Source organism: Arachis stenosperma, chromosome 6 (genome assembly GCF_014773155.1).
Source record: "Arachis stenosperma cultivar V10309 chromosome 6, arast.V10309.gnm1.PFL2, whole genome shotgun sequence".
Lineage (NCBI taxonomy): Eukaryota > Viridiplantae > Streptophyta > Magnoliopsida > Fabales > Fabaceae > Arachis > Arachis stenosperma.
Window position 1 is genome coordinate 1503921 of NC_080382.1, and position 15932 is coordinate 1519852.

The 15932-nt window shown below is 30.9% G+C and overlaps 1 protein-coding gene and 2 long non-coding RNA genes across 4 annotated transcripts; 1 reads left to right on the forward strand and 2 right to left on the reverse strand.

The window, feature by feature from the left end:
• Positions 1-3951: 3951 nt before the first annotated feature.
• On the reverse strand, positions 3952-8846 carry LOC130932421 (threonine--tRNA ligase, mitochondrial 1-like). The gene is made up of 14 exons (XM_057861742.1): positions 8730-8846; positions 8097-8225; positions 7899-7988; positions 7515-7603; positions 7331-7427; positions 7166-7252; positions 6806-6881; positions 6431-6552; positions 5579-5674; positions 5442-5465; positions 5219-5311; positions 4915-5106; positions 4518-4589; positions 3952-4047 (listed from the first exon to the last, which is right to left on the reverse strand). The coding sequence occupies exons 1-14, from the start codon at positions 8844-8846 to the stop codon at positions 3952-3954; spliced, it is 1380 nt and encodes a 459-aa protein (XP_057717725.1).
• Positions 8847-9380: 534 nt separating this feature from the next.
• On the forward strand, positions 9381-12337 carry LOC130932584 (uncharacterized). Of its 2 annotated transcripts, XR_009067489.1 has the most exons (6): positions 9381-9598; positions 11003-11100; positions 11199-11361; positions 11585-11708; positions 11777-11810; positions 11981-12337. It is a non-coding gene; the product is annotated as an uncharacterized LOC130932584 (long non-coding RNA). The 2 variants fall into 2 exon arrangements; XR_009067488.1 differs by lacking the exon at positions 11777-11810 and having other exon boundaries at positions 11981-12330.
• Positions 12338-13346: 1009 nt separating this feature from the next.
• On the reverse strand, positions 13347-15398 carry LOC130932585 (uncharacterized). Its single transcript, XR_009067490.1, has 3 exons — positions 15184-15398; positions 14433-14826; positions 13347-14279 (listed from the first exon to the last, which is right to left on the reverse strand). It is a non-coding gene; the product is annotated as an uncharacterized LOC130932585 (long non-coding RNA).
• Between the last annotated feature and the right edge of the window lie 534 nt (positions 15399-15932).

The window sequence follows — 15932 nt, forward strand, 5'->3', positions numbered from 1 at the left end:
ATTCACCGGATAATGCCACACCTGTACAGTTGACTTTTTTTGCTGCACTTTTCAAAATTATGAGAAAAAAATTTAATTTTTAGAAATTAAAAAATTTTTACAATTTTTTTTTTGGATATTTTTGGATATTTATTTTTATATAAAAAAATTAAATTATGTAATTTAAATATTTAAAAATAAAAAATTTATTTTTTTAAAATTTTTTATTTTTTGAAAATATTTTTTATTTTTTATTCACCGGATAATGCTACACCCGGACACTTGACTTTTTTTTGCTGCACTTGTTCACAAAATAAGAATAAATTAATTTAAAAATTTAAAATTTTTTATTTTTTTTGGATATTTTGGAATTTTTATTTTTTACTATTAGAAAAAAAATTTATATTTTTAGTTTAAAAATATAAAAAATAATAAATTTACAAATCTATTATTTCTTAGATATTGCTGGACTTTATTTTATTTTTTTAATTTAAATAAAAAAATTAAATCATATAATATAAATATTCAAAAATAAAAAAATTATTTTTTTAAATTTTTGTTTTTTTGAAAATATTTTTTTATTTTTTTATTCACCAGATAATGCCACACCCGAACAGTTGACCTTTTTTGCTGCACTTGTTCACAAATTAATAATAATTTATTTTAAAAAATTTAAATTTTTTCAATTTTTTATTTTGTGGATATTTATAGAATTTTTATTTTTTACTATTTGAAAAAAATTTTATATATTTAGTTTAAAAATTAAAAAAAACATTAAATTTACAGATTTTTTATTTACTAGATATTGCTAAACTTTATTTTATTTTATTAATTTAAATAAAAAAATTAAATCATGCAATTTAAATATTCAAAAATAAAAAATTTATTTTTTAAACATTTTTTTAAATAATTTTTTATTTTTTATTCACCAGATAATGCCACACCTGTACAGTTGACTTTTTTTTACTGCACTTGTTCACAAATTAAGAATAAATTAATTTAAAAATTTAAAATTTTCAATTTTTTATTTTTTGGAATTTTTCATTTTTACTATTAGAAAAAAATTTATATTTTTAGTTTAAAAATTAAAAAATATTAAATTTACAGATCTATTGTTTATTAGATATTGTTGGACTTTATTTTATTTTTCTAATTTAAATAAAAAAATTAAATCATGTAATTTAAATATTCAAAAATAAAAAATTTATTTTTTAAAATTTTTTATTTTTTTGAAAATATTTTTTTTTATTCACCGAATAAAGCCACACTCGGACAATTGACTTTTTTTGCTGAACTTGTTCACAAATTAAGAATAAATTAATTTAAAATTTTTCATTTTTTTATTTTTTGGATATTTTTGGAATTTTTATTTTTTTGCTATTAGAAATTTTTTTTATATTTTTAGTTTAAAAATAAAAAAATAAATTTACAGATCTATTGTTTATTAGATATTGCTGGACTTTATTTTATTTTTTTAATATAAATAAAAAAATTAAATCATATAATTTAAATATTCAAAAATAAAAAATTTATTTTTTTTAAATTTTTTATTTTTTTAAAAATATTTTTTATTTTTTATTACACCCGGACAATTGACTTTTGTCTGCTGAGGAGGTCTTTAGAGGCTCTGCTTGTTTCCTCCAAAAACACTTCATTGTGATCTTGTTCAGCTTCATGTGAGGGTTTGAAGACATGGAGGAATTCAATTTTTAATTTTTTGGATAGTGTTAGAATTTTTTTTTTTTTTTACTATTACAAAAAAAATTTTATTTTTTTGTTTAAAAATTAAAAAAATAATAAATTTACAGATCTATTGTTTACTAGATATAGCTGGACTTTATTTTATTTTTTTAATTTAAATAAAAAAATTTAATCATATAATTTAAAAATTCAAAAATAAAAAATTTAAGTTTTTAATATTTTTTTATTCACCGAATAATGCTAGACACACAGTTGACTTTTTTTAGCTGCACCTGTTCAAAATTAAGAATAAATTAATTTTAAAAATTTAAAAATTTAAATTTTTTAATTTTTTGGATATTGTTGGAATTTTTTATTTTTTTAATATTAGAAAAAAATTACTTTTTTAGTTTAAAAATTAAAAAAATAATAAATTTACAAATCTGTTGTTTACTAGATATTGCTGGACTTTATTTTATTTTTCTAATTAAAAAAATTAATCATATAATTTAAGAATTCAAAAATAAAAAATTTTGGTTTTAAAAATTTTTTTATTTTTTTCTAATTACTTTTACATAGTATCTTTTTAGTATTATTGGTATTCACAGTACCTTCTGTGCTTTGAATCATGCATGTATTTTTGAAAGCAATCAAGCTATCTATCCAAACTATATCATCTTTGATCTGTTCTAGATTGAAAAGCACAAATTTGGGCTGAAAGCAATGTGGCGCTGCTCGGTCTTCAAGCATAGAGCTCGCTCGTACAGTGGTAAGTACCAATTATTTTGACATTTATGTCCTTAGGTAGCATCTCCTATATATGCTTACTTGGTGTGGTTGGGGTATTCAAGATTTTAACATTTGAGTTTAGGATAATAAAGAAAGTATGTTTTTGTGGTCTGATATATAATAGACAAATTGGTACATGGTTGAGTCTACAATGTTCAAAGTGGACATAATGAAGAACTAAGTTAAAATCTATATGTGTAATTTCATCTCACAATTATTTAATGGTTCTGCAGAACTTCCTCTTCGCATGGCTGAGTTTGGGGTCTTGTATAGAAATGAGGCTAGTGATGATTTTGATGATTTGAGTGGGTTGAAGCATCATAGGATATTTCAGAAGGTATGTTTATCGAGCAGGCCCTCGATACTCATAGTGGTAAGGTCCACCTTATCTCTTACCCGCACGCTCACCTGGAAAAGTAAGGGTTTAGGTTTTCCACAAAGAAGTTAATAGATTGAAGGAAAGATAGCAACACACATTCAGAAGCCTATTTTATATAAACCAAAAAAAAAAATAAAAGAAATAAGGTAAGGGTTGGTTGGGAGAAAAAAATATGGTAAGAAAGTTCAGGGATCGAATTTAAGAGAGTTCATACACGAAATTTTTCACCCCATTTTTACCGCCCTGCAAACATACCCTAAGGAAAATTGCTTTTTGATAGAAAACCCTTAACTGAAAGAGTAATCCAACAAATTGAAGTCTAGCACAAGCATCTTAGTGTTGTCATGTATTTTTGCATGACTTAAGTATCCAACAATTGGCCAAACTAAACGTCTAACCATTCAGGCTCGACCGTTATCTGGCAAGTCCTAAAGCATCCCTTCCTTACTTTCCTCCCTAATGCTAATCAAGGAAACTATTAAATGGTCTGTATATTCTAAAGATATTAAATCCCTGACCATGTTTTTGTGAAGACATAAATTTCTAAGCAAAATTAAGTACTTATAGGGCTTTGACAACTGAAAAAAGAATGACATAAGTCGTTCTATTGACTAATAGAAGTACCCTGTGTTCCAACAACCAAAAAACTATATATAAGTATTTAATTTTGGTTAAAAAATGTGCGTCCATGCAATGAATGGTTAGGGACCTTTTTATCCCTTTTATACAAGATTGAACATTTTCTTTGGATAGCATACTACCGGGACACATTCAATTCACCTCCAAGAACATGCATAATCACTAATTTCAATTTATAATATTTTAAAAGTTGTTTATATAAATCTAAAATTAGTGGTGCATGTTCCTGAAGCACAAAATATATGTTCTCAGGGAAGCATGCAGTAATTTCTCGCAATTAGAAGGATTAATAGGAGGATCTAGATTTTAATCGTTGTCTCGCTACAATTAGCCAATTTGTAAAGACTTCAGCTAAAATTAGGCTCAACAACAGCATTGAGTAAAAACACAATGAAATGCATATGAAGACTCCTTAGTCGGGTTCTGGAAACGTAGCTAGAAGATTGGCTAAGAGTAAAACTTGAATTAGACTAGCAATTTATTTATCACAAAGCATAAATAAGAAGCACCTGTCCAGTTTCTGCTTCCTGCTCTCCAACAACCAAGATGTAGTTGTACTGTGCTAGCTGAGCCTCTCGCACCTGCAGCTTGGCATAACTTTCAATTAAGACATTTATTTGGCTAAAAGATTAGTCATAAAAAAGTCAGAACAAATTAAATAGAAGTAAAAGTTTACTTTTCATTTAATACGATTGGCCTCCGATTAAAAATTCAGAACATATAGATGTATTTGCAAGATTAAAGAAGTGTAAACATACCACACAAAGATACCAATAACATTAAATACACCCAGCTCACATAGAGATGTATTTGGCTAAGCTTTCAGGTCAATGGGGAAAAATTAATACTAAGTACTAAGAATTGAAAACTTGGTTTCTCAATATGTTGTACACAATAATTTTTGTAAAAGGAATTCATGTTGAACACAATAAAACTTAGCTGTAAACATTTCATCGCGCAGTAGATCAAAACAATGTTAGCATTATTGTCATATCAAATGAATGAAACATTGGACTATAGCCAAAGTATCAATTCAGGATGATTTCGTTACCTTCTTTCCAATTTTCCTATCTCTTAAATCAGCATCAACATGAAACCCTTTGCTGTAGATTTCATCTTTCACCTATCAAATTGCAGCACGAGAAAATTTTATCTAATAAATGAACAACTTGTTTTACAAGCCATAAATTACAAGTGTCCCAATGAAAAGTAAGAAGAGAATAATGCAAAGCTAACTAATTGATTCAATTTTAACCATATGCAGAGAAGCTCGTAGTATTTAAGAAACATGAAGATCATCAATGTTATAACAGCTTTATATATTACTAACATAGGATGCCACAGAATTATAATTCCCAATAGTGTTATCCCATGATATATCCAGTACACATCATCCCACTCATTTTATGTGATAAATTTACAACAAATAGAACCTAGAAGTAATGTACCTTCTTTGCATAAGCTTGTGATTTCTTCGACACAGGGCAAACAATTGCTTGACGAGGACTTAGCCAGAAGGGCCATTTACCCTTGTAGTGCTCTAAAAGTATGGTAAACATGCGCTCAACAGATCCTAGAATGGCCATGTGTATCATGACAGGCCTCTCAATCTTAGCTTCATCCTCAGCCAAGTATTCCAACTTAAATCAATTAGGTAGTTGGAAATCAAGCTGCAAGCAAACACAGCAAACTACCAGTTAAGTTATCCAAAGCTTACTCAGGTGAGAATGTAAATCAAGTTACGATATAAACCTGCAAAGTTGCACACTGAAATTTCCTACTCAATGCATCAGATACTTTGATATCAATCTTTGGTCCATAGAATGCACCATCCCCTTCATTCAGCTGCAAAGGAATTATTCAGAAATAAACACAAAGATCATGGTTTACAAGTGAATGATACATTCTATAGTCAAGAAAAATAAAATGTAGCAGGTAAACATGTAATCACAATCATATTCATCAACTTTTATACAATAGGGACTGCTGATTGCCCATTCTGAATCAATTGTAATCAGAATTATAGCCATACCATATGATCAAAGCAACATTATGAACTTAATAATAGAAATTAAAGACTTCTTGAAATCATAAAAATGATGATATAATTACCTGCCAAGGCTTCCCAAATTCATCCAGAGCTTCCTTAAGGGCACTTTCAGCTTTCTCCCATGTTGCTGTTTCTCCTAAGGAATTCTCTGGCCTCTTCTACTCAAGTATTCAACACATGCAGAGGATGATAAATAGACAAATAATAAGATCGATGTTACCATGTGCAGAGAGAACAACAACAGTACAGATTAAAAAAACTTCTTTTCTTGGATGAGAACCAGAAAACAAAGAAAGGAAAACAAAGTTTGTAAAAGGAATTCACATGAGAACCAATGCTGCAAGGAATTTAATCATGAAGCCCAACATAAAGTAACTAGCAAATTGCCAACTTCATTACAACAACAACAAAGCCTTGTCCCACTAAGTGGGGTCGGCTACATGAATCAAACGACGCCATTGTGCTCTGTCATGTATCATGTCTACAGAGAGACCGTTTACATGTAGATCTCGTTTGACCACCTCATGGATGGTCTTCTTAGGTCTTCCTCTGCCTTTCGCCCTTTGTCCATCTTCCATCTCATCCACCCTCCTGACTGGATGTTCTATCGGTCTTCTTCTCACATGTCCAAACCACCTGAGACGCGATTCAACCATCTTTTCCACAATGGGTGCTACTCCAACTCTCTCCCTTATATCTTCATTCCTTATTTTATCCAATCGCGTATGACCACTCATCCATCTCAACATCTTCATCTCTGCCACACTCAGCTTATGTTTGTGCTCCCCTTTAGCCGCCCAACACTCCGTACCATACAGCATAGCCGGTCTTATAGCGATGAGGCTAGTGATGATTTTGATGATTTGAGTGGGTCTACAATGTCCTTATAAGACCGGCTATGATTTATCACTAGCCTCATTTCTATAGCCGGTCTTCTGAAATATCCTATGATGCTTCAACCCACTCAAATCATCAAAATCATCACTAGCCTCATTTCTATACAAGACCCCAAACTCAGCCATGCGAAGAGGAAGTTCTGCAGAACCATTAAATAATTGTGAGATGAAATTACACATATAGATTTTAACTTAGTTCTTCATTATGTCCACTTTGAACATTGTAGACTCAACCATGTACCAATTTGTCTATTATATATCAGACCACAAAAACATACTTTCTTTATTATCCTAAACTCAAATGTTAAAATCTTGAATACCCCAACCACACCAAGTAAGCATATATAGGAGATGCTACCTAAGGACATAAATGTCAAAATAATTGGTACTTACCACTGTACGAGCGAGCTCTATGCTTGAAGACCGAGCAGCGCCACATTGCTTTCAGCCCAAATTTGTGCTTTTCAATCTAGAACAGATCAAAGATGATATAGTTTGGATAGATAGCTTGATTGCTTTCAAAAATACATGCATGATTCAAAGCACAGAAGGTACTGTGAATACCAATAATACTAAAAAGATACTATGTAAACTCATTTATTAGTTTCATACCTACAGATCAACAATAATTTAAAAAGTAAAATAAAATAACCTGAGAAATGAGTAACCAGATACATCAAAGCAAAAAAAAAAAATATCATAGGCAGACAGACGAGTCCTCCAACACACAGTCTTGCACACATAAAAATATACCTCCAACATAAACATGTTCTCTTTATAATTTGCAGCAAGACCAGATCGCACCCAGAGATCCATCTCAAATACATCTGGAGTTATGACCTGATGATTGAAAGTATTAAGTGTTTGAATAAAAAATCACTTTTCTCCATATCAAGAAACTTTACGCCAATGTTTAACCTCTTCATAGCCCCTGACTTCGTATTGACTCCTAATGAAATTCATCAATTTGTTGTATACCAGTGCACCATGTGGAAGGAAAAACCAGCTTCCTGGGCTGGCATAAAAAAAGATGAATTGTGATGCATCAGAAAACGAAGCTTACTAAGAGCTGCAAAAAGACAGTAATTACACCCTTTTATACCTCGATTCATGACGAAAAATAAGCTCCTGTTCCACTCCCAAATTCCTGTGATCATACTTTTTAGCCTCCTCCAGCTTAAGCAAATATTCCTGGAACAGAATTATAATTTCAAGATATAAAATCATAACATCAAGATTGGTAATAGATAATCTATATTCTTTTTTATTCGTCGGATTACTGGCAGGCAATATTTTACTATTTCTGTAGCAGTACACATAATTTCAAACATAAAATGAGCATCTAGAATAGCAGGCCATTAGCAGCTATTAGTTGGTTATTCAGTAATATTTCACAAGGTATGGAAACTGATCATTCAATCTGCCACATCTCAGTTTACAGCTGGATATTCTATTCCAAAGAAATTAGTAAAGAAATGAAGATCACCTTTAAACTCTCCTGATCAGGATAAGATATGCCATAAACTCTTTGTAAAGTAGCCCGAGCTTTGTTCCCCCTCCAATATGCTGAAGAAGCCTAGATTTGCAAAACCACCAATAACAAAACTACTTGTGATTAACACATGTCTCCAAATAAATCAAACTTTGCCAAACACATATCCATAAACAAAATTTAAATAAATACCTTCAAACAGGCAATTGCCTTAACAAAGGAATTATTGGGTATATGTGGTCCACGAGACAGATCTACTAGTGGACCACATCTGTATACTGTGATGGTTTTATCAGCAGGCAAATCATTGATAATTTCAACCTGATGACAATAGCAAGAACATAGCATAAGCAACAGATTGTGATATCATAGGCTACGGAAGAAACAAAATAGGCAATGTGTTGTTCAGATCAATATGCTAATGTGGGCAAAAGATCAAAAGGTTGTTTTTCCTGTAAGCATAATGCTCATCAACCATCATATATATTAAGGGAACTACAAACTTATCATACTGAGCAATAACACTCAAAAAAATCCAAAAACTTTGCATTAGCAATTTAGCATACTGATAAAAAGGAATAGCCAACTAACAACCAGCTGAAGAATTCTCATTTACAGGGTTAAAATCTAAAATCTTTTGTGAATACCAGACTGGCAGAGTACAAATATTCTCAAACCCACAGAAATTTTGAGATACCATTCAGTACATTATTACAAAAATTGTCAACAACTATTGGCTATTGATTACAAACACACAAAGTAACAAGAAACAACTCTATAAATAAGCACACACAAACACACAGAGAAAAGAAGGATGAGAAATACCCCAACTGCCTTCAACGCCCCAGCCTCAATTTGCTTGAAATGATCATCATTCAATCCCAAGTCACCATAAAACGCATCATAATAGAAACCTGCAACAACATCCACATTCTCATCCATACTATTTATCTTGCAACAAAATAATAAAACCAGAGAAATGATCTATCCTCCTAAGCATGCATCTACTTACTAAATAGAACGAGTTGAAGATGATTGCTGTTTAAGATTTCAAGGCATTAGAAGTATCTACACTTTTTTACTCTATTTAGTGCATGTTTGGGCGCTATTATTTTGTTTAAAAAAGATCTTTTTTTCATTGAAAAAATATCTTTTTTTATTTTTTAACGTGTTTGGCAAATTTCTAGTAGTAAAAGTAAAAGCACTAGTAAAATAAAAAAAAGATCTTTTTTGAGAAGCTATAATTTACAAAAAAAGATATTTTTTCCTTAAAAACAAGATGTTTTTCATATAATAAATAAACAAAAAAGTACTTTTATATTGTTATACCCAAACATGGCCATGGATTCCTTACTCCCACTTTTATGTGGGAGTACCGTTAACCTATCTAAAATTATTTACAAATTGAACCCCGTTTTCTTATTTTTTAAAAAAACTAATAATTAAAATTTTGCCTCTCTAGTTTTGCTTTTCACACTTTTTCCCTTTTCTTGTAATTATAGTTTCAGAGATGAGAGATATCTCTGCTAGGGTTTTTTCAAGAATGCTCATGTTCTTCTCCCATCTCTGCAGCTACCACTGTCGCTATTGCTGTCTTCACTCAGCACTGCCACCACCACTTCTACTGCCGCCACACCACACTTTCCGGTCCTCTGCGTTGTTGCGTTTTGTCTCTGCTCCTGCGAACTACTCAGGTTTCATTTTACTTTATTTGTTTTAATGCTTTTTCTATGGCAATTCTTGTGAATTTGGAGGTTTTTCTGTTGTCTTCGCACCATAGTTCTTATTTTATTTTATCCCTCTGCCCTGCTTTTTTGCTTTTTCAAAAAGAAATTGCGATAAGTCACTGAAGCAATTTTAATTATGTGAGACATGAGTCCGAGAGATACATCATGCAGAATTGGTCTTTCTTTATCAATTAGAAGATAAATCTTGTTGTCTATATGATTGTTAGACTTGATTGATTAATTTTTATTTTGTAATGTGTTTGCATAAAGAATTAATTGATGAAACATGTCCATGAGAATTGAAAATCTTATTCTCTTCTAGCAAAGAACTATCTTAATTAATTTTGGATTTTTTTCATAGCATCTACTTTTAGTTATATACTATCAAATGTACTTCCTGTCATCCTAATGTAGCAGAGTTGTATTCAGTATTCAGTTTTAGTAAGGAAGAAAACAGGCTTCATCAGTTATGAGCAAGGAGAATAGGCACTGTTTATCCTCTGCATTCCTAATTCACTGTTTGTTATTTAAGTGAATTTGAAAGTTCTTGCTCTAGCAGGATCCAACAATAATCTTTAGTTATTTGGCAGAGTATGCTTTTTGAGAAGTGTGCAAATGTGTAATTTTGATTGGCAATAAATTTATTTATGAGTTTAATAGTTTTACTTGAATGTTGTTTTGATTTCAAAAGAATTGTATAGTAAACCAGTTTTCAATTAAAAGTTTCCTGTCCTTATATGTCGGTGATCATATATTGCATTTGTGAGAATCATGATAGTTTGCACTACCTTTGGCTATAGCTTTTCACATAGAATACGTACCACAACCAAAAGAAAGCTGTAAATTTAATGACATATAACATGGTTAGATTAGATGTATCCATATATCTAGAATGTGCACAACAATAATCCATATTTGTGTTCGTCGGTCATCAATCTTAAATTTTATACATAAAATACAGTGTAGAGTGAAATAGATACCTGAATGATTCCCTTGCTATGGGTGAGACCATGCATTGATTTATGCCTCTCTCACCACTTTCTAAGTCTTCCCTTCTCTTAATATCTTCCTCATCTTGGTAGAATTGATAATCTTGATACTTAAGAAGCACTAGGAGTCACAATATTAAATCTATTAGCATAAAGTTGTGACGTATATAGTTTAAATTTCTGAACATTAACTTTTTGGTTTAATTATAGTCATGCTAATTGTGAAGTGCAACGGTTTACAAAGTTTCTGATAAAAAACTTACCAAAATTTCCTTAATTCTCCTTTTGTTCTTCAATCATCTAGCATTTTCATTTTTTGTGCAATATTTGAAATTTTCTACACACCTCAGTGTTCTTATCTTTCTCCCAATCATTGCTGCAGAGAAAGACATCAAAACTACTGCTTTTGATAATTCTCAATGACACAGTGGATCCTTTTATGGTGTTGATAACTCTAGTTATAATAGAACTTACTATCAGGTAGTGACTTTAATTAACTATGTTGTTTGACATTTTATATTTTTGTTCAAAGTAGATTCTTGACTTACTTGAAAATTGCTACTCTTTTTATTCTTTAGGAGTCGATATATGCTCAAGCACCGCATGGAATTTCTGGTGTTCAATATTTTGAAAACTATCAACAGCAATTTGATCCTAGATATGGAAGAGGATATGGTGTTCTTACACCACACCAGCAATCTCAACAGCCTAATTTTCTTTGTCCCACCACAGACTGCTCAGGTTCCCCAATCTCCCCAAATATTTTAACATATAACAACTTAAACCATTAAGAAACTAACAGTAGCAGCTTTTTGTGTCTTTGTTTAGAATTGGTGTTCAATTACCCCATGTTTTTGTCATTGTAAACAATCACCTCTAGATTGTTTTGAAAAACAGAATTATGAGCTTGTGTTTTATATATTGTTTAAGTGACATTTTTCTTCTGTTTATATATGCTGAACAGATTGTGAGGGAGACCAAATGTTATTGAATACATTTTTGACTTTTTTGGTACCACTATCTTTTGTCAAATTTGGTTTGAAGCATTAGAAGATTTCATAGAGTGATCATTGCCTCGGCATTTACAGGTAACCTCTGATTTATTCCATCATTATTTTCTTTTTGTGCTTAATTTGTGACATGCTGTGATTTTTAGGATTTTCTGGTTTTGAAGTATGGAAGCAAAAAAGGTGATTCACTGGTGTAATAAGGATAGTCTCACAATCTGAATTATATAACAAATTTTATTTATCCATTAGTGCTTTCTCATTTTGAATCCATTTATCTGGTAAATGAACTAAATATTACTTCACCGCAGTAACATTCATCTTATCCCCTTTATTTGTTATTTTGTTTGCAGGAAAGAAGTTTTGTATCTTTATAAGTGCAAGATGAAAGCAAGAGTTATTATTGAACCAACAATAGATAATTGTATTCTAAATATAAAGCTCTAGAGTATTTCAAGTAAAATGGTCTAGAAAAATAAGTTTATTCATAATTGCTTTATGAATTTGAAGCTGACTGGCACAGAATGACTTTTACTATGTTGGTTGCCTAAAATTGAAAGTGGTGGAAATGCTCTAGGCATTGAAGTAGCAGAGAAGGGTGCAATTAGTTTTGAAAAATTGGAGTAATATCTTGGTGTAATAATTGTGTGACTTTATTTTATGATTGATATTGTACTTTGTAATTTTATATGATTATTTGTATTAAGTTATATTGTATTATATAACTTAAGATAGATCAATTATATCTTATAAATTTAGGATATGTTTGAGCTTTTTATTGCTCATTCTTTGGATTAAGTTATATTGTATCTATTATACCAGCAATAATTGATTACAATAATATACAGGTCACTAATAATTTATATTATTTTTTTCATATAACTGACAAATTAAAGGAAATTAGTAATATAAAATTGTAACATGTAGAGGAAGGATAAATTAGTGTATAAACTAATGAAAAATAATTCAGTAATATGACTTTCAGATATGCAAAACGTGATATAGAGAAAATAGTAAGTTTTGAGGGTTGGGAAGTTCATACGGCAATAGGTATTTTTAAGTGTATAAATAGGTTGTATTACATGATATGTTGATTTAATTACACTAACACATTTGTTAATGCTTAGTAAAATAAATTACAGCTGCAAGAGAAGAAAAATTTGAATAAGATACAAGCATAGTAGCTTATGATACATTAATAACATCTTTGGTGAGATTGGGAACAATTATTCATATCTTCTTTTTAAATTTAATAAAATAGATATTTTTTATTATGCATTTTTTATTTCTCTCGTTAAGTCATTATGAATCACTTTTTTGTTATCATAGAAAGAACTTACTCATAATTATAATTTAACTTCAAAATCATCAATTATTTATCTCATTTTTTTTATAATGAGCTCTTTTTTATTAAAATAAAAAAACAAAATGTATAATATATATTTCACAATTATAAAGACAAAATGTATAATGAGCTCTTTATTATTATTATTATTATTATTATTATTATTATTATTATTATTATTATTACAAGCTTAGAGCTAGAATACTCTAAAACTGAAGTTAAGTTCTTCTTTAAGAATCCTTGGTTCAGAGGAGGTGGTTGTTCCCTTGGCAAAAGAGCATAAGGAAAAAAAAATTGCAGCAAACTGAACTGTTGTAAACCACTATACTATTTAAAATTGTAAACTACTAAACCATTTACTTGCACAATTTCATACTACTAAACTATTATAATTAGCGGTTACTTTCTGTAGGAATCTTCTATGATACAAAATATGGGAGAATGGATGATGCATATAAGGCGTTTGATGAAAATTGTCAACGAAGAACTTGCGGCTTATACCACTATGATTACTTCGTGTGCTTATAGTGCAGATTCTTGCCCCTATCTGACGTTGGTATATTCATGCTCTTATTTTGGAAACAGTTAAATTGCTTCCACCGAGATTATTAACAATTTAATTCATTATCTGGAAGCTATTTGATTTCCAATAAAGGAACATCCTTCAACAATTTCAGTTGTGTGCAGAAATGAAGCAGCATGATTCCGTTGAAGTTCACAACAATTTAGCAATGGATAATTCAGTGAATATACTAAAGAAAACCATGGTCATGAATGAATCAAATGTGTTAGGAATTTATGATACCCACTGAAAGTTCTAGATCATGAAGAATGAGAAGAATACTTGCTTAGTTCCTGAATCACCTTTACCATATTTGGCCTTTGCTCAGAAAGCTCATGAATGCACATCACTGCAATCTTTGAAAGAATTGCTGCTTCTAGTTTCGAATATTTTTCCTTTAGATTTGTGTCCATTAAATCATCAAATCTCAAAAACTCAACTGCCATTCTGATTGAACCCCCTACTGTTGTCTTTCCAGACAGGACTTAAAGAACAATGACACCGAATGCATAAACGTCGCTCTTCTCGGTGATGCGTCCAGTGGTAATGTATTCAGGAGCTAGGTATCCCATGGCAGCACCAACTTTCGGTGCCGAGTAAACAATGTCGTCTGCTAGAAGCTTGGGGAACCCAGCATCCATGATCAATGGGTTAAACTGATTGTCAAGAAGAACTTTTTGAACTAAAATATTTTGGTGAACCATTGTAGGTTTGCTTGCTTCATTGCTGTGCAGATATCCAAGACCTGGTTAAAAAGGATTAGCAAATACTCAATATCAACCAGATAGATACTTATGTTCATTCTGCATAATGATTATAGCTTAATCTTTACTATAGGTTCATAATAGTCATCTTAATTCATGTAACCGATGCTAAATACTAAATAGTTGAAAAATACCTTGTTGTAAGAAAGAGGCAAATTTTCTGATCTACAATGAGTTTCTTAGAAAATATTGGGTGTCGAAAAAGAACTACCCTTTTGCATTGCCCTTGATGATGGAAACCCTATTAGAAGACTCAAGCACATTTTCACTTCCATCTTCCATATCAAGATAACAAAATCATAGACATTCACCGGTTACAAAATCATAGACAAGGTAACATTCACCTCTACTACTTGAGTAACAAAAACCTCTCATCTTTATAATGTTTTCATGTCTCAGTGAGGTTAGCAGGCTCAATCCCTTCAAGAATTCAATTTCCTCAGGTATGCAGCATGTCACATTAATACTTCTGATGACCACAGAAGAACCATCTCTGAGAACTCGTTTGTAGACGGCAGAGAATTTGCTCTAACCCAATAAAAATAGAAGCAAGTGAGAAAGTATCGGTATGAAGCTGAACAAGCTTATGCAAACATATTACAAAATAAAAATTAATCAATCAAGTCTAACAATCATATAGACAACAAGATTTAACTTCTAATTGATAAAGAAAGACCAATTCTGCATGATGTATCTCTCGGACTCATGTCTCACATAATTAAAATTGCTTCGGTGACTTATCGCAATTTCTTTTTGAAAAAGCAAAAAAGCAGGGCAGAGGGATAAGATAAAATAAGAACTGTGGTGCGAAGACAACAGAAAAACCTCCAAATTCACAAGAATTGCCATAGAAAAAGCATTAAAACAAATAAAGTAAAATGAAACCTGAGTAGTTCGCAGGAGCAGAGACAAAACGCAACAACGCAGAGGATCGGAAAGTGTGGTGTGGCGGCAGTAGAAGTGGTGGTGGCAGTGCTGAGTGAAGACAGCAATAGCGACAGTGGTAGCTGCAGAGATGGGAGAAGAACATGAGCATTATTGAAAAAACCCTAGCAGAGATATCTCTCATCTCTGAAACTACAGTTACAAGAAAAGGGAAAAAGTGTGAAAAACAAAACTAGAGAGGCAAAATTTTAATTATTAGTTTTTTTAAAAAATAAGAAAACGGGGTTTAATTTGTAAATAATTTTAGATAGGTTAATGGTACTCCCACATAAAAGTGGGAGTAAGGAATCCATGACCCCCAAACATAATTGATAGATAAAAAGACCTTTTTAGATGAGATATCCAAACATAAAATTACTTTTACTTCTATATAAGATCTTTTAAAAAAAGATAACTCAAAAAAGATCTTTTTTTTAAAAGCTCACCCAAACAAACCCTTAGTATGCAGGAACATGTTTCCGAGTTTTTGGACGATGCTATATCATTACTCAGTGTAACAACACAAACAGCATGATTGGCAATAATGAAATTTCTCTCGAGAAAACTACATATTTTGAATCCTAAACCAAGTTTATCCAAGTAGAAAGAAACAATTCACCTCTCCTCCTGTAGTACAAAGCCCAATGCAGAGCTTGCATCCGTACTCCATCTCAAGCGACTGCAAAGAGAAAACCACCGTCATTTTCACC